Raw genomic sequence first — 18,105 nt, 5'->3', positions numbered from 1 at the left:
ACATTACCAAGCTGCACAATTCTATTCTGTAACGAAACGTCTTATTTTTATTATGCATCATAAATGTGAGGGTGGCGCAGTGGGTAGCGCTGCTGCCTCGCAGTTAGGAGACCTGGGTTTGCATGTTCTCCCCGTATCTATGTGGGTTTCCTCTTGTTGCTCCGGTTTCCTCCCACAGTCCAAAGACATGCAGATTTGGTGCATTGGCGATTCAAAATTGTCCCTAGTGTGTGCTTGGTGTATATGTGTGTGCGCGCCCTGCCCGTGGTTTGTTCCCTGCCTTGCGCCCTGTGTTGGCTGGGATTGGCTCCAGCAGACCCCCGTTACCCTGTAGTTATGATATTGCGGGTTGGATAATGGATGGATGGATCTTAAATGCGTTGCCATGCTTTGTATTTGGCATATGATTTTTCATGTTAAATACATAATGAATTATATATGTATATATAACAAATTTAATGTAAATTAACTTTTATTTTTTATACATATACACATTTGAAAGTAATGTACAAATTATTAAATTACATATTATATTGTGATGGGAGCAGAAGGACTTCCCCCACCACTACCAACATATAGTCAGTCATTTTCCAGCCTGCTATAGCCTAACACATGGTCACGGGGTTCTGCTGGAGCCAATCCCAGCCAGGACACGGCACAAAGCAGGAACAAATCCCCGGGCAGGGTGCCAGCCCACCTCGGGGCACACACAGATACACCAAGCACACACTAGGGACAATTTAAGATCGACAATGCACCTGCATGTCTTTGGACTGTGGGAGGAAACCCATGCAGACACAGGGAGAACAGTCTCCTAACTGCGAGGCAGCAGCACTACCGCTGCGCCACCATGCCGCCCTACTAATATACACTGAATTCGAAATAAATCAAACTAATCAAAAGAATCGATTCATTTAAATGGGTAGTTGAGAGAATCAAATCAGTAAAGTGAATCAAAATGCCCTTCGCTCGTAAGAAGGCCCCAATATATTGTTCTTTATTTTCATTAACCTTGCACCTTGAGCTACAGTTTTTGTATGAAAATTTGCAATATAAATAAATGTTGTTGTTATAGAGGACCCCCACTCCATTAAACTGGCATGACCACCCACAGGGAGCCCTCCCTTTTCTTCGGTTGGCTCAGAAACTCCACAGAGGGACCAGCTTCACCTGCCACTAAACCACAAAGAGGTAAAAATCTGGCATTGGCTCTCGACACCCCTGCACAGACCCAGAGTTCCAGGTTCAAATCCCACACCTGGCTGTTGTCTCAGTGGAGTCAACATGTTTTCCTCGCACATCTCCTAAAGATATCCAGGTTAGCTAAATTGGCTGTAAACCAGATGTGTTTATAAGAAGGCCTGCAATGAACTTTTCCTGCCAGCTCTGGCCCCACACAACTCTGAATCAGGTAAAGCAGGTTTAAGAATGAGGTCTTCAAAGAAACATTGATGTAAGGATGTAAAAATCAACGCTTTTGTATGTTTTTTGTCCTTTTTACCCGTTCTAGTATGTGTATGTGTTTCAGCGTCATGTCTGCTTTTTCTTACTTATTCTTCTTCTTCACTTAATCACCTCCTGTGATTTGCTTGATACTCAGCAGATGTCGCCGCTCTTCTTTTTTTTTTATGCGATTTGTGATGCCCTGGCACATTCAGCCACCCTAACTCTGACTCAGACAGGCAGGACACTAATTCTAGTCCACACAGCACACGATTTATTTATACAGTTGCCTTCCACGGCACACAAGGCAAGTGCAGTCTTTTCGCCGTCACCTTCAGTCCTTTCTACAGGCTTTGTCCTCTTCCTCCCGACTCTGGCCGATGACTTCTGGTGTCTGGCCCCTTTTTTATAGGGGACCCGGAAGGACTCCAGGTGCCCAAAGAGCTTCTTCTAGTAGCACTTCTGGTTGTGGCTGAAGTAGGGTCAAATAGGGTCCTGAAAACATCCATGTGCCCCCTGGTGGCATAGAAGCTCAATCCTGTTGGGACCTGTGGCCCTACTGGTGTCGGTCCGGGGGAGAAACTGTCCTGGAAATACTCTCTCTCTCCCAGTCCTTCCATAGTCAGGGTGTCCCAGCCGGGTACACACACTATAGTGGTTATCACTTGGCTTTTCTGTCACTTTGTGGTAAACACACAACCAAAGTTCACTTTGCCACCCTTTATGTCCATCAGGTTGCCACTACCTAAAAGTTTTAGAACTTCAGGAACATATTACATCATAAGCACTTGAGTAAGACCAAGATCAAGGCTCTAGCCCCCGCAGTTTGCAGGTAATCGCATGGCAGACAGACACACCTTAGCATTTTGTATATATAGATCTGTTATAATATATAATCTGTTATAATAAAATTACAACATGTGGTTAGTAACTACCCTTAAATCTGCTGGTGTGAGTGCCAGACACAATCACACAATGACACAGAGAGAACATGTGTTTCCAGTGCAGCACCATTTACCAGAAATAAAGATTAATATAAGCGACTGCCCAGGATGGCTGAAGACTTTAATAGTACAGTTTGCCTTTCTAAGCCAGCAAGTGCTGTAAATGTCCTGAACAGAAGGCAACTGGGGACTGGTAATATTCTGTGCCACCTTCACCACCCTCCACAGAGCTTTATGATCTTGAGCTGAGTAGGTGCCACCCCAGGATCAGGGCTGTCTTAATGCATGGGCATGCTGGGCAGTTGCCCGGAGGCCCCACGAGCATAGGGGTCTCATGCTAATCTATGTATGTTGTGGCTTGCTGTCAATAAGTAAATATTAGGCTCTACTAAACTATAAATATTTGTTAAATGTGTTACAGGTGGACATTGGCATTTGTCTCTGATTTAGTATCACGGCCACCTCGGGTGCCTGTATGTGTACGGATCTCGTAAAACAGTAAATGTTAATGTCACTTCAGCTCAATTCTCTGCAAAGAAATTTCGCAAATGTTTGCATTGAACACTTGATTAATAATTCATAGTCATTTCATCCTGTGCCAACTCCATCTGTATGGTTTACCAATGGAGTATCATTTATATGTTGAAATGCTTGTGTTTTTTCAAGGCTCTTGTTATATTGTTCACACATTTGTGCTGATTAATCTTTGCTGTACAACAGGTGTTTTAATGTTTAAACACTGATTTTGTACCAATCAGTACCAATACAATAAATATATGTTTCATTTTATAGACCATTTACCTTTTTATTCCTGTGAGTGGTTGTGTAGGTAGGGGCCCCAGTGCACTGCTTAACCCCGGGGGCCTATAATGCTGTTAAGACGGCCCTGACCAGGATGTAATGCAGCCAAATGAGGAAAGGACCCCCCTGTGCACATGTAGGGGTTACAGACTCGGAGAAAAGTAAACCTGAGGAGGTAAAGGTGCTAGTAAGCCTTCTTGACGATAGCGGAAATGTGTTGTGCCCACTTCACTTCATATCAGTTATTGGCACTCCAAGAAATTTGTCCTGTAAACTGGAGATCAGTGAAGTACATCTTTAAAAGTTACATTTATTTATATAGCACATTTTCATACAAGAAATGTAGCGCAAAGTGCTTTACATAATGAAGGATAGAAAAATAACAGACATAGTAAAAAATTAAAATCAGTTAACATTAAATAACATAGAATAAGAGTAAGGTCCGATGGCCAGGGAGGACAGTTACGTGACGATCATTCTCAGTTGGCACGGCCGCATTAGCCCGTGATGAAGTCCGGCCGTGGATGGGATAACAAATGAAAATAAATGCATGAAATGATGACAGCAAGTAACGGCCCGTCGTTTCTTCTCCTCGTCCCTCTGTGCCCATACCAGCCGCACTCGCTCAATGCCGCCAGCCTGCCTGCTCGCTCATCTGACTGACTGCCTTTCCGCGCGCGCGCCGTCTCCTCTCCTCTGCTCAGCGCCTCCCGGGCGGGCAGTAGACGTTCGCCGCCGCGCGCCTTTTTCCTGTTTCTCAATTTCCCAGCATGCCAGTTGCATGCACACAAGTACAAGATGGCGCAAGCTATATTTGAAGCATTAGAAGGTAATAATTACAAGAGAAAACAAGGCAGTCGATTGTCTTTGGCGTGGTGTGACACGAGAGGAGCGGAAGAAGGGCAGGTTGGACAGCACCTTGGGCAGCCAGCGTCCGGCAGGGGTCGTGTCGAAGCCGTTGCGGTGGACTGCAGTCAAGAGTTTAGGGGAAGGAAGGCTTTGGCTGGCAGGCAGGCAGGCAGGCAGAGCAGCGCAGCTAGCAGGCACTGGGGATGCGGGCTTACCCACTCGGGTTTTTTTTCACGACTTTCTTTTACTGTTTAAAACCGAATGGTCGTGTGTGGAAGCTTTCGGGTAATAGACACTTTCTAATGTCCCCCGCCTGTGAACTTAATGCGCCGTGGCTTTAACTTTACGTCGCGTTCTCTCACTGCGGCGTAAATTGCGCTTCGATCCCGGATGACCGGCAGCTGGCCACGTTTGCTAAGCTCCTGCTGCGGTGCGTAATGCCAAAGTGACGGGCGGTTACGGGAAGGTACGTGAGGTGTGCAGTTAACGGGGGTTGGGGGGTGCGAGCCTTGAAAGTGGGCACAGTCACCGGGTACGCTGGCCTTTTCGTGTATGACTTAAAATAGAGAAATCACATCGCTGTCGTCTAGCATTGCTGCTGCTTAACTGACCCAGAGCTTAGGTTCAAGTCGCAGCACAGCCTGCATGTTGTTCGCATGGATTATTCTGCGACTGTTGTCTTCTTCTTCTTCCCCCTCATTCTGAAGACGTGACAGTCCCGTTATTTTGCGACCCTAAATTAGCCTGATGAGCGTGCACTACAGATGGACTGGCGTTAGGTTTTAACTGCTTTGCACTGTATGCTGCCCTAATAAACGGCAATGTGCACCCAATTAAGAGGTTAGGATGCTTCCCCGCGAACCTGGTCTCTAGATATGCAGCTATAGCACGAGAATGGATGGATAACGGGCACGCATCGGTAGGGGGACACCCTTCGGAGAAAGCACTTCCGTGTATGCAGGTCGGATTGATTCGATTGTTACTCCTGGGCAGCTTGTACCGTTCAGTTACGACGAGAAGCAGTCGAGCTTGGGGTGTGCATGCAGAACGCTTGGAGATGACGATCGCCGTGATCGACACTCATTAACTGGGACGTGGATAAGTACAATGTGATGTGCAAAGGGTGCCGATTCGAGTTCATTCCCGATCGACTCCAGTTCTCCGTAATCCTATATTTGGGGGCGGGGCAGCATCAGAAAGTTGGCCGGTTGTATTTACACTTGTAATTCTATTCGATGTTTATATTAATGTTAAAATTCATGAATGAGGTATCAGGATTATTTTGTATGTGATTTTGATACTTGGCGTTCTAGCAGCTTTAAGATAAACCCTAGTTCTCCTTATTTCATGTATTGGGGGTGGGAAAAATCTATAGTAAGTTGTTAGTTATATGCACACTTGTTACTTTTAACATTAAACGGGTACTTTTGAGTTCAAGCATGAGGATGTTTTTTTTGTATGTGATTTTGATACATAGACTCTAGTTCTCATGGATCCTATATTGAAAAAAGTTGTAGAAGCTGTTAGTTTTATGTACACTTATTAATTTTAACATCAGTTTACGTTAGAATTCTAGCATGATGTCTTTTTTTTGTATGGTTTTTTTAATACTTTGTGCTCTACAAGTTTATGGTAGACTTTTGTTGTCAATTCAGTGCGTTTACATGCACTTCAGTAACCTGGTTGTTCACAGAAACCTGATTTCTAAAATGCCATGTAAAGCCTGATTCTGCTTAGAGAAACCGAGTTATTGGCCTCTGAGAAACCTTGTTAACAGAGGTAGATCTCTCAGTGAATAACCTGATTGTGTGGCCTTGTAAACCCTTAACCGAGTTACTGTTAAGGATTCTGTAGACTGCACATGTCCATTACACTCTGTCAGCCTGCACGTGTATTCGCTTCACGCACGCTTTCAGCAGCCACAGGTAGAATTGTCTACATGATACATTCGGGAGATCACATTTTTCCTTCTCCTGTCTGAAATAATCTGTCTTAATATTTCAGAAACCATTACATTTATGTTGGTGAGCTGAACACACAGTACTAAACTCGGCAACACAGTCGTGATTGTAGTAGGGTAACGTGTAAAAAGTAATGTGCGTTAAGTTAAGATTACTTTTTAAAGCAACAAGTAACCTAACACAGTACTTATCATACTGAAAAAAAATAAGTGTATTGTTACTAGGAGCACCAGGCGTAAAGCATGAAGCACACATACCGCTATGCTGATCACTTGTAGGACTCCATCACATAGCCAAACAGAAAAGAGTGTGCTGCGAGCAGTCCGGCAACAGAAACCTATAAATATGTTTGACTAAACATATTTTTAAAATGGAAGACAATGATCACAGGCATCATGCTTATTTTTGGATTCACAGTGGCTGATGATTATGTTTAACTCTTCTTTTTTTGTGTGCAGTTTAATGATGTCAGAGCATGTTAGCATTAAATATTAGAATTTAAATATATGCCTAACTTTACCATAAGTCAGGGGTCCTCAATCCCAGTCCTGGAGAGCCGCAGTGGCTGCAGGTTTTTGTTCTGACCTGGTTGCTTAATTAGAAAGCAATTCTTGCCAATAAAGCACTAACAAGCTATGAAATTAAATTAACTCTGCGACGTCAGGTCATTCTCATATCCTAGATTTTCTTTCCCTTTCTATCATGCAAATGATTTGAAGGCTAAAATGGACGAGTAATTCTCAGTCCTTCACTTTTTTCTCTTCATTTTTCTTCCAAGTATTTAATTAAACCCAACAGTGCAGATAAATACACACAGGTGTAAATGTAAAGAAGCTAAATGGAGAAATGCTGCTCTCTCTTGTCATTTGCATGTTATTGATAATAAGGAGCAATTAAAATAGCTGTTTAAGACCAAATGAAGCAATAAGGGCTCAAAATCACTAAAGTGAAGCAGAAGTGTTACTTTAGCAATAAGTGCTTTTTATTAAGCAACTGGGTTGGAGCAAAAACCTGCAGCCACTGCGGCTCTCCGGGACCGTGACTGAGGACCCCTACCATAAGTAAACAAATACTTGTTGTATTGACTTAAATTGCCTCACAGTAATGTATTGTAAGGTTATGAAGTGTTTGCTGAGTCGATTGTTTGGCCGTTCTTATCAGCCCAGCTCTTGACTGTCTATGTTTGTGTTTGGATTGGCAGAAATAGCATTGATTTACAGACTGGCAAGAAAGTAAGACCTGTTTAAATTACTACAGAGTAAAATAAAGCTAAAGAAAGAAAAGATGTTTCTGAACCGTAAGACATGATAAGTAGTGCAAAACCAATTTATAAGATCTGCTAATGTTTAAAGAAAGGCCAGGAGCTAAATTTAATGTTGTGATATTTCATTAGTTGTTGCTGGATTAGACTATAGCATCTCACAAGCCATAACTAAAAAAAGCATAGTTATGAGGACTAATGTATCCATTGTGTAAAAAATATTTTTAGTATTATGTTTTTCTACTGTTGGCAGTTTTAGCGATACTTTCATAAAGAGTGTACTGTACATCATGGTGTTTAAGAGAAGTAGGAAACAAAGTAAATAATTATGCATTGTATGCCTCTGACTACTGTATTTAGACTTGCTTTACTACACTTGCACCCACCATTGATGTCCGGCATCTGCTGAATCTCATAGTAGTGAAGTTTTAGTTGTCTTCCTGCATTTGATATAGCAGGGTGACCAACAAGCTGCGGGACTTGGTGTTCTCTGATTTAGGTTAAGGATTTACCTTTAATCACTTAATACCCTTGATTATAATAAAGACCTATTTGACTGCTCCTATCTGAATCACTTACATTGGGAAAGGTGGACAAACACCTAGTCTTCCTAGCCTACAAAGCTGCCACTAAACCAGGGGTCTCCAATTCCAGTCCTGGAGAGTTACTGTGGCTGCAAGTTTTCATTCTAAATCTTTTCTTAATCAGTGACCAGTTTTTGCTACTCATTAACTATTTGCCTTTTCTTGGGACTCTGACTGCTGAATTTCCTTAAACCTAAACATAAATTTGATGTGAAGTGAGGCAACAGATGACCAACTCCGTTGGGGCCTCGAACTCCGACCATCTTCACTTCATTGAAGCCAGTTCTTGTTGCTAATTAAACCCGTTATTTAATTCCATGGCTCTCATTCTGCCATGGCAGACATTTCCAAAACTGTTGGTGTTCTTTTTTTAAGAGCATGTGGACCTGAGCAGATCAACATTACTGAAGCCTTCACCTTTCTTTATTTTCAGTTATTGTGTGATGGACGCAGGTTGTTGTTGTTTATGTGTTGGTTCACTTTTTGTCTTAATATTGTTTGGTTGCTATCCATCCATCCATCCATCCATCATCCAACCTGCTATATCCTAACACAGCGTCACGGGGGTCTGCTGGAGCCAATCCCAGCCAACACAGGACGCAAGGCAGGAACAAATCCTGGGCAGGGTGCCATCCCACCGCAGGGCACACACACACACACACACACACACACACACACCAAGCATACACTAGGGACAATTTTTGCTAATTAAGGAAAAAAAAAATAAGGGGCATAAGTCTTAAGTTGTGCATCAATTAAAATTAAGGCAAAAAGTTAATTAACAGCAAAATCTGGTCACTAATTAAGAAAAGGGTTAGAATGAAAACCTGCAGCCACAATAGCTCTCCAGAACTGGAGTTGGAGACCCCTGCAGTAAACATATACCATAACAATATATAGCAATTTGCAGTTTTTTTGCTGCTCTTATTTTCGTGAAGGGAATGTTTTATTTTAAATTTGAATTAAGCTCAGACCCCCATGACCCTGTATTCGGATTCAGCGGGTTAGAAAATGGATGGATGTTTGGTATATTAGTATTATTAGTCTCTCAAAGTACTCAGTGTGGCTAGAAAAATAATGTTTGGAGTGAAAGTAATCAGTTTGTCATTTTATTGTCGCATATCTGGCTGAAAGTTAGTAATTTGTCATTTCTTGTCACGTATCTAGCTGCGTAGAACCGTTTCTCATCTAGCCTGCATGTAAAATAAGAGATTCAAATTGCTCACTCAAATGGATTTTAGAATGAAGCTGGTATTCAGGGAACACTTGATATGTTGCTCCCTTTTGAGAAAAACCTCGGTGTGAATCCTCTCGGATACTGGAGAGGAAGTTGGACAGGGGCAAGTAACTATGTCAGACTAGAAATAAAAGCTTTGATCTAAAGCACACTTGCTCAGAAGTACAGTATGTCTTGCTTATGTACTATGAAACTGTGCAATATGCTTATAATAACATGGAACCACATCTGAAGGCTTTCCTCTCCACTTTAGAAAAGTTGTGCAGTCGTACTTTTATGAAAAAGAAATGCGAATGAGCATTTTCAGCGTTCTTCTAATGAGATGAGCCATAGGTGGCCAGCCAGTAGCAGCTGAAAGCTGTTTTGTTTGTATTTCCCACTGTTATAATTATATGTGTTAACCGTATTTATTTGTTTACTTTTCAGCTGTTTATTTCATGATTGTGTATATTTAATGTTTTCTAATGTAGGGATTTACAATAATGGTCCTAAAATAAAAATGTAACATTTTCTTTATAATATTCACAAAAAAACTCTTTAAAATATATGTCTGTGGAGTTTGCATGTTCTCCCCATGTCTGCGTGGGTTTCCTCCATGTGCTCCGGTTTCCTCCCACAGTCCAAAGACATGCAGGTTTGGTGCATTGGCAGTCCTAAATTGTCCCTAGTGTGTGCTTGGTGTGTGGGTGCCCTGCTGTGGGCTGGCGCCCTGCCTGGGATTTGTTCCTGTCTTGCGCCCTGTGTTGGCTGGGATTTGCTCCAGCAGACCCCCATGGCCCTGTGTTAGGATATAGCGGGTTGGACAATAACTGACTGACTGACTGTTTTACAAAGGTCTTTCAGCCCCTGCAGCCCTTCGTTATATTGCCTTACTGTGGGCACTGAATATGAATTTGCAGTTACAACTGATGTCAGTTTACCACTTTTTTTTTTTTTCTTTTTTTTTCTTTCTCAGCAGTTGCTTAAAATATCACCTTTAGTGCAAAGTATGCAACTGTGTGATGAGGTGACTTTTTTAGATTAATGAATTAGAGCAATTCTGTGTATTTCTGACAGATGCACTCTGTTTTTCCACGCTAGCAGCACTGTAAGCAGTATTTTGCATCAAGTTTGTTAATAATTAAATTTAAAGCCACATGAAGACTAGGGCTGCAACTAAGGATTATTTTGGTAGTTGACTAATCATTCAATTTTTTAGTCGATTAGTCACGATTATTTCCTACCTGACTATTTTCATGCCTACGACCTGTGGTTGCACATCTTGTTCTGGGCTCCAGTGCATGTCTTACCTCATCTGTGAATGTCACCCTGATGTCTCTGCATTAACACGATTAAAATTAATAATAACTAAAATAACAACCAGTGAAAGCTATGAATTTGAAAATAATCAGATGATTTATATTAGTGTGACCATCAGTATAAAAAAGAAATACATTAAACAATACAAACTAAAGTGCACATAGTCTTTAAACAAAAAAAAAAGTGCATTTAACTTAACCAAAAATGGCCACTGGTGTGTCTTAAAAGTCCAAAAGTTTAAATAAAGCTTCAATTAAAATAAAATAAAATAAAACAATAATGTACAGTTTATAAAAGATTCAGTTCATATATTCCTGATTGCAGTGCAGGAACGTGAGCATTTCGACATGCTCTGGTGTGAGTCTGCCTCTCTTCTTTGAGACGATGTTCCCAGCTGCAGAGAGGAGACGCTCAGAGAAAGTAAAAGTAGCAGGAATACACAAGAATGATTTTGCAGGCAAAGATGTTTTAATCATCACACTCTGAAGGAAAACTGTTGTAGTTTACCACATCATGTACTATATTATGCAAAAATAAAAAAATAACGGACTAAATTATGTAACAAGCTAATTGCTGATATGCTCCAAAACACAAGTTACCTAACATTAGTTAGAGATGGTTTACTATTCATATGAACTCAAATATTATACGAAAAAAGAAGAAAAAAAAAACTAGGACGGCTCAACTACTCCTATTCACTCGTTTACTATAGCTCCAAACAGGTTACCAAACATAACTGAAATTATATTCACTTAATTCTTTATTTCTTTACATTTATATAGCGCTTTTCTTAAACCGCTGTTTACCACCGCAATTTGCCATCACTCCGGAGCGGAGTATATTTGGAAAAGTACGTTCGTTGAATGCCGCAACTGGCTAGAGTCGGTTTCCAGTGCAATTTGGAAGCATGCCGAAGCCAAGTATATGCAACGATGTATATTCATTTAATGCTGCAACCGGCTGCCAGCTGACGAACACTGCCGGCCTCGACAGAACTATAGCACTTATATAGCACTTTGTCTGTGGGATTCAGCCCCTGCACTAGACGAGCCTGCAATCATCAGCGTTTACCTCTGTGTGTTTGCGTGCAGCCAGTTCAAGCGTAGTTGGCTCGGTGGTTTACTGAATTTCATTAATGGCTTCAGTTGCACCTTGAACATATAATAATAGATTATCGCAGAAGTGTTTTTTTTTTAATAATTTTTACAGTTCATTTGCAGTGTGTAAAATGATCAGTGTTGCAGTAATTGTGATGCTCTTTGCATGAAAAAAATGTGTTCCGTTAAAATTTCACATTTTCTTTGTGAATTGTGACGTTTACTTAAAAGGTGCAGGTAAAAAGTATTTGGCATCCAAGAGTGCATTAACCTCCAAGTATGTGTTGGTTTTAGGGTTAACTATCATTGTCGAAACCTTGATATACACATTATAACACAAACATCAACGTTAACATGTGACACTAACCTTACTCTCTAAAACTTACCTCTCAAGCGATGGCAGCATCACAGCTCCAGGATGCTTGCATTTCAGATGCTCATGTATGTGCTGCTATGAAAAGAAAGCTCCGCTTTGCTTAGTCTGCATTCAACTTTTTATTTCTTTTTCGGTGAAGGGCTCCCACACTTTAGAAAGTTTATGTCTCAATTTTTTTCCATCTCCTCTATCCGACTCGCCTTTGCAACCGCGTTTATTTTCCTGTATATTCTTCTTCTCCTCTGACGTCGTTCTTCGTTGGTAGGAATGTGCGCAGTCTTGACAAACAATAATAAACGATACTGCCCCCAGATGTTCATGTAGTGCATTGCAGTTACAAAAACCAATGTGGTTCTTTGTGACTGGAGCCTGTATTGAAGGTTCTGTTTATGACACATCAACGATTTTTTGTAGTCGACGTTGTCGATTACGTCGACTAGTTGTTGCAGCCCTAATGAAGACTAGAGATTTTTGTGCATGGCTAATTTGTTTTTGTCTTTAATTTAAATATTTTTTTAATTATATAAGGCACTGGGATTATTTACTTTTTTAATAATTCTGTTGAATTGAAAATTCTGTTACCCATAATTCACTAGAGTTTCTCATGCATGCTCGCCTTTCTCAGGGATGGACAATCAGACAGTCCTGGCTGTTCAGTCTCTTTTGGATGGACAAAGTGGAGTGACAGACCCATCCAACCAGAACGTATCGGCAGCTTCCACCATCCAGCTGGGTGAGTTGTGTTTTTAGCCAAGAAGGAGGACTCTGACTGCTTCCTGCTAATTGTCACAGCTGTTTTCTGTAATTAGTGTAATGAGCTCAATGAATTTTCATTTTATTTATCATTTCCTTTTACAACTTATTTGCGGTGCTTAGTAACATGGCATCATGAAGCAACGTGATAAAAGAATGAGATGAAAATGATTACGTGTTTGACCCGGAATAGGCCTCACTGGTAAGGATGTTCTCAAGTTAAATATAAAAGAAGGTAGTTAGGGTGAGATTGGGGACAAGTCCGTTCTTTACCACAAATCTGTGATATGCTGGGTAATTTTATTTTTTTTATTAAGTATGAGAATATGCAGAGTTGTGTCTCTTGGCAGTGGACTGGTCTTATATCAAGGTCTAGTTCCTACATGTGCCTTTCATCCTAGGGTAGACACTCTAGCTCTCCAGGATTTAGTTAAGAAACATAATTGTGTGAAAAGTGTATACCTTTCAGAAACTTACCTACTTACAAAAAGCCATAACGTCCCATCACAACCCTACCCAAAGAGTACTCTGCCTGTGTAATACATTTGCTCAATTCTCTAATGGAATGCCTTCATTTTTACATTCAGTGTTGATTAGATGTTCTAATTTTTGTGGATTATACATTGATTTAGATAAAATAATGGCCAATGAGGTTGGGGAAACGTATGGTATTGATATTTGAAAGATAGTGTTTATCAAGTAAATTAGAAAAACAATCAAGAAATCAAAACTGCTATTCAGTAAGAAATGTATGAAAAATTCACACATAAGCTCCCAATCTGACTTGGTATTCACATATTTAGTAATTATCTTTGTGATTAACGTGTTGGTTTTCTTTTCATTATTCATTGAGATAATGTCCATTGTGGTCCTTAAATAAAAAAGGTACTGTTTAGATGCCAATGTTATCATTGGTGTGATGATTGTGAAATAGAAAGCATGTATTTCACAAAGTGTTGTCATAGAAGGCTAGGACCGGCTGACTGACATCCTGGCGTTCTCCTGCGGAGATGTGTTCTACCCTGTACGCTGGGTGACAGCAGGCCTCCGAGGGTGCTCTGAATTGGACACCCACTGGGCTGCAATGAACCGCTCTGATGGAGTCCTTGGGTGCTGCTAGAGGGAGGTCCCCTTTGCTCAAGAGATTCCACCTGACCCAGAAGTGTCTTCCTGGATTCAATATTGTTACATCAGAAACACTCTATGTCCAGCATAAAAGAGGTTTTTCAGTTAAGGGAGTGGAGTTAGACCAGACTTACCTGTAGAAGAGTGACAAAGATGACAGAAGGAGCCATTGTAACAGGAGGGATAATGTGTGAAGAAGAAAAAGCCAGTGGAAGGCATTTGTGAAGAATTAAATGAGAAAAAAGTAATCTGACCTAGGCTTGTCTCCAGTACAGTTGTCAGATGTTTGGGGTTTTAAGATGCCTTCCCAGTGGTCACAATGTATCATTTGAAAAAAAAAATATACAGTATCAAATATTCCACATCCTAAAGATGTGCATCATGCTAATTAGTGATTCAAAAATGTTATGCATGTGCGGGCACAAATGTGCCCTTCAGTGAGCCACCACCCCATTTAATGTTGGTCCCTGGCTTGTTGCTGTTCCTACTAGGATAGTTACTCTCTCAGTTTTTGTGACCCTAAATTGGATTGAGCAAATGCAGAAAATGGATGGCTGAATGGAAAATGACTAACTTTATAGTATGTTAAAAAAAAGTAGTTGTTTGGATGTGGCAGTTTTAATTGTAACATGTGCCTTAATCAGAGTACAGTTTTATGAGGCGTTTGAAGACATTCCATCTTTTAAGAAGGGATTGTTTCTTGTTATATTGTATGTTTGTGTGTCTAGCTCATGCATGAAACTGTCTGTCTGTGGTCTTCATTTTTTCTTTCTTCTTCACTCCTATTTTTATAGATGATGAAGATGTATTTCTGTGTGGGAAATGTAAAAAACAGTTCAACTCTCTCACTGCGTTTATGATCCACAAGCGGGAGCAATGCCAGGCTAACACCCCTTCTCTAGCCACAGTGTCACTCTCTTCTAGCAATGCTTACACATCTGTGCCATCCATCAACTCTGTTCAGCACAGTCCCATCTCCAGTCGACAGGTAAGGGTACAAAACTTCACAAGGAAGTACAAGACAGGCTGTTATTTTTAGTTATTTGGCTCTTGCCTGAAGCAGGTTTACATTTATAAAATTTTAGTTGAAAGATGATTGTTTATTAACCTGTACAGGATGTATTTTATAACTGTGTGGATAACTTTTCACTTTTTTTTTTTTTTAATGAGATTTTGATTTTGATAAAGAGGTTGAAATAGAGCTCATTCAGCTTTAAAAAATGGCTGACTGACTTTTATTTAGGCCTGGGTGATAACATGATAAAGCAACTGAAAAAAGTGCAAAGCAAAATATTTTTTAATGACTCAGATTATTTTAGTCTCACATATTATCTCCTAACCACTGACTCATTTTGACAGCACTAAAACTTTGTAGCATGATTTAAAGAATGATAGTAGTGTCCTTGTTGTACCTCAGTCCACATATGGATACTGTCAGAACTAACTGACAGAAACTTTTAGTCAGTTCAGTGTCGTGCAAAGCTTGTCATGTTCATTTACTTGTGAAGGGCAAATCAATAGGGCATGGATTTGTAAACAGTAATAATAAGCTAGTAACAATACAGAGGTAATGGTGAAGCGCTGTAACATATTGGCTGTTTTACTTATTTGTATGTGTATTTTCATTTATCAGCTTAAAATAAAAGTTAACCTTGGTAAAATATTCTGATGCTTTGTGCATTCTCCTGCATTGTTGTTTAATTGAAAATCATTTTTGTAGTAATGTGCATATACCATTATTTGTTGTATCATTATAATCCTCCATCCATCAATATATTTTCTAAACCTGCTTATCCAGGGCAGAGTTGCAGGGAGCCTATCAAAGTAGTCATTGGGCACAAAGCAGGAACAATCCATAGATAGGGCACCACTCCATCACAGGGTCATTATAACCATTATCATCCTGAATATCTATATCTATATCTATATATAATTCACTAAGGCAAGACAACCATGGAAAGTGGGCGTGGATTCAATGAGCCGCCGACAAGTAAGACACCTATGGCACACACAGGAAGGAGCCACGCCCACCAATTCCTGGCACCTCCGAGCCACGTTGACTGTTCATAGAGGCAAGTTTCTCGTGGAGGTGAATCGCCATATGCAGCGTGTAAAACGGTTTGCGAGGGGTATCCCATGGGATCCTTAAAACAATCCTATCCAACTGAGGTTAAAACCCAATGAAGTAAGCAGTCTTTAAAAACAGTTTTCGGTTACGACGCACGGCCGCGTGCACGATAGCAAACTGTTTTACATGCTACACACAGCAATTCACATCTGCGACAAACATGCATCTTCTTCACTCATGGACAATTATATGCTGCTCTCTCCATAGTTCCATCTTTTCATTCACTTTCTGTTGTATCCTCAAACCCTTCCTTTTTAGACAACTGTGTCTTTCCAGAAGTGTTCAACCATCAATAAATAATTATGCGGCATTTGTTATGCAACGGCTTCACTATGGTGTTGTATTTTGCTCTCTCCAGAGTTCCATCTTTTAATTCACTTACTGTTGTATTCTCACACCAATCCATTTTAGACAACCGTGTCTTTCCAGAAGTGCTTAGCATTCAATTAATAATTATGTATGAGATTGAGCGTGTGTCTACCTGGCGCAGAGAGGCGTGGGTAAGCCGTTGAACCCCATTCGGGCTGCAAACCATGGAATTCCCGCTAAGTGCGACTCATCCGCTCCCACTGGTTGCGTCCCTACCCTTTTGTGCACATCCCCTCCCACCTCGCTACTACCGTGGTCGGGTGTCTTGGTGGATTATATATAGAAAAGCAGCCAAAACCGCACAGCAATGAAACGTCTACGTGAGTCACAGGTGCATCTGGACTGTGTAAAGACGACAACGACTCCAGTGACGAGTTGGAGGTGGGCACATGAGTGGGCAGTGCATGCTGAACGAGAAATCAGCAGACTAGCATGACGGAGGGAGCTGAGTGGACGTCCTTCTCCTCTCCTGCCGTTCCACACTCCACGCCTGAGCGCAGTGCGCTTGCAGCCCTCCGTCTGGCAGGAAAAGGCGCGAGGACGGTCCGCCAGTTTTCAGTCACGGACGATTGTGTGTTGGTTCGTTCCGTGCATTGTTGCAATGTTGCTTTTGTTGCTGATTTTATTACATTACCGATTTTTCAAATGTTAATTTAAAAAATAGGCCTGATTATGCGGCATACGGTACGCCGTGGGTTGGCTAGTATAAAATATATATGTGTATATATATCTTATATGTAAATGTCTACGCGTGGAAGTGTGCGTGTTTGTCTGTCCGGCCCGGAAGTGAGAGGTGGAGTCGGGGTATGGGCTCCACCTCCGAGGAAACAGAAACTCGCTTAGCCGCAAATGCATAAGCGATGTGAGCACGTCAGCAAAACGAAACCTTCTAGGAGAGCCCAGCATAGTTCCTTTCAATTACCTGGCATCTCTACATTTCAATTTTTTTTTTCCCCTGATGATTTCAATAGTTTCTAGGACCCTGGGCTTTTTACAGCACAGGCCTACACAGCTAGTGTGTGTGTGTGTATATATATATATATATATATTACAGCACAGGCCTACACAGCTAGTGTGTGTGTGTGTGTGTGTGTGTGTATATATATATATATATATATATATATATATATATATATATATATATATTGTCATACACAGTAAAACACATTAAAACAGTATAATAAAATTCTTACAAACATATATATATATATATATATATATATATATTATTCGTATATAAATCGGTCTTAAAATCAGACCCCGACTTATACGACACTTAATTTACTTTTTTTTAACACATCTTCTTGACTCCTCCAATCTCGTACAAGTTTCTCAGATGCATCAAATTTTGTTCCAGCAGTGCAGTTTTAATTTAAAAGCTTCATATTTTCTTCTGATCGAACGCTACATCATAGATAAGGGATGTTCTTCCCATAAAGGTGTATGGGGATGTGAGATACAAAAAACACAAAAGAGTGCAAATGTCGCTTCGGAATAGTTTGGGTATTATAGTGTGGTCACGTAGGCACAATACATACAAAAAAAAAGGCTATGTGCTCCGTGGTTACTCTCTCAGGTGGGCGTTAGCATATCGTAATCTCTTGGACCAATAGAGTGAGTTTTCTGCATTCAACTTATATGAACGACATTATAAAATACCGGAAATTATACGGTAAAATCAAGCCCCGACTTATACGCGGGAAAACTTAAGCACGAGTATATACGGTATAGATAGATATATTTTATAGTGTTAACTTTTCTGACCAGCTTTTCAGTCCCAGCCTTTATTGTGTTCTGTAATATCTGTTTATCTTTTTCTTTATGGAAATTTGTGTTGTGTCTCCCCTTAACCCAACCCAAGGTACTTTTTCCTACTAC

General features: G+C 40.6%; 1 protein-coding gene across 6 annotated transcripts in view; it reads left to right on the top strand.

Moving 5' to 3' along the window:
- Nucleotides 1-3,937: 3,937 nt before the first annotated feature.
- znf341 (zinc finger protein 341) overlaps nucleotides 3,938-18,105 on the top strand; it is a 42,476-nt gene continuing 28,308 nt past the window's right edge. For 5 of the 6 annotated variants that reach the window (XM_039767356.1, XM_039767360.1, XM_039767359.1 and 2 more), the window contains exons 1-3: nucleotides 3,938-4,017; nucleotides 12,478-12,585; nucleotides 14,525-14,718. In XM_039767356.1, the coding sequence (XP_039623290.1) occupies nucleotides 3,987-4,017; nucleotides 12,478-12,585; nucleotides 14,525-14,718 (333 nt within the window). In that variant the 5' untranslated portion in view covers nucleotides 3,938-3,986. Of the gene's footprint in view, nucleotides 4,018-4,045; nucleotides 4,095-12,477; nucleotides 12,586-14,524; nucleotides 14,719-18,105 lie in introns of those variants that run through there. The other variant, XM_039767357.1, reaches the window with a different exon arrangement.

This window comes from Polypterus senegalus, chromosome 10 (genome assembly GCF_016835505.1).
Source record: "Polypterus senegalus isolate Bchr_013 chromosome 10, ASM1683550v1, whole genome shotgun sequence".
NCBI classification, from domain to species: Eukaryota; Metazoa; Chordata; class Cladistia; order Polypteriformes; family Polypteridae; genus Polypterus; species Polypterus senegalus.
The sequence above is the reverse complement of the archived record's forward strand: the minus strand, read 5'-3'. Positions and strand labels throughout refer to the sequence as shown.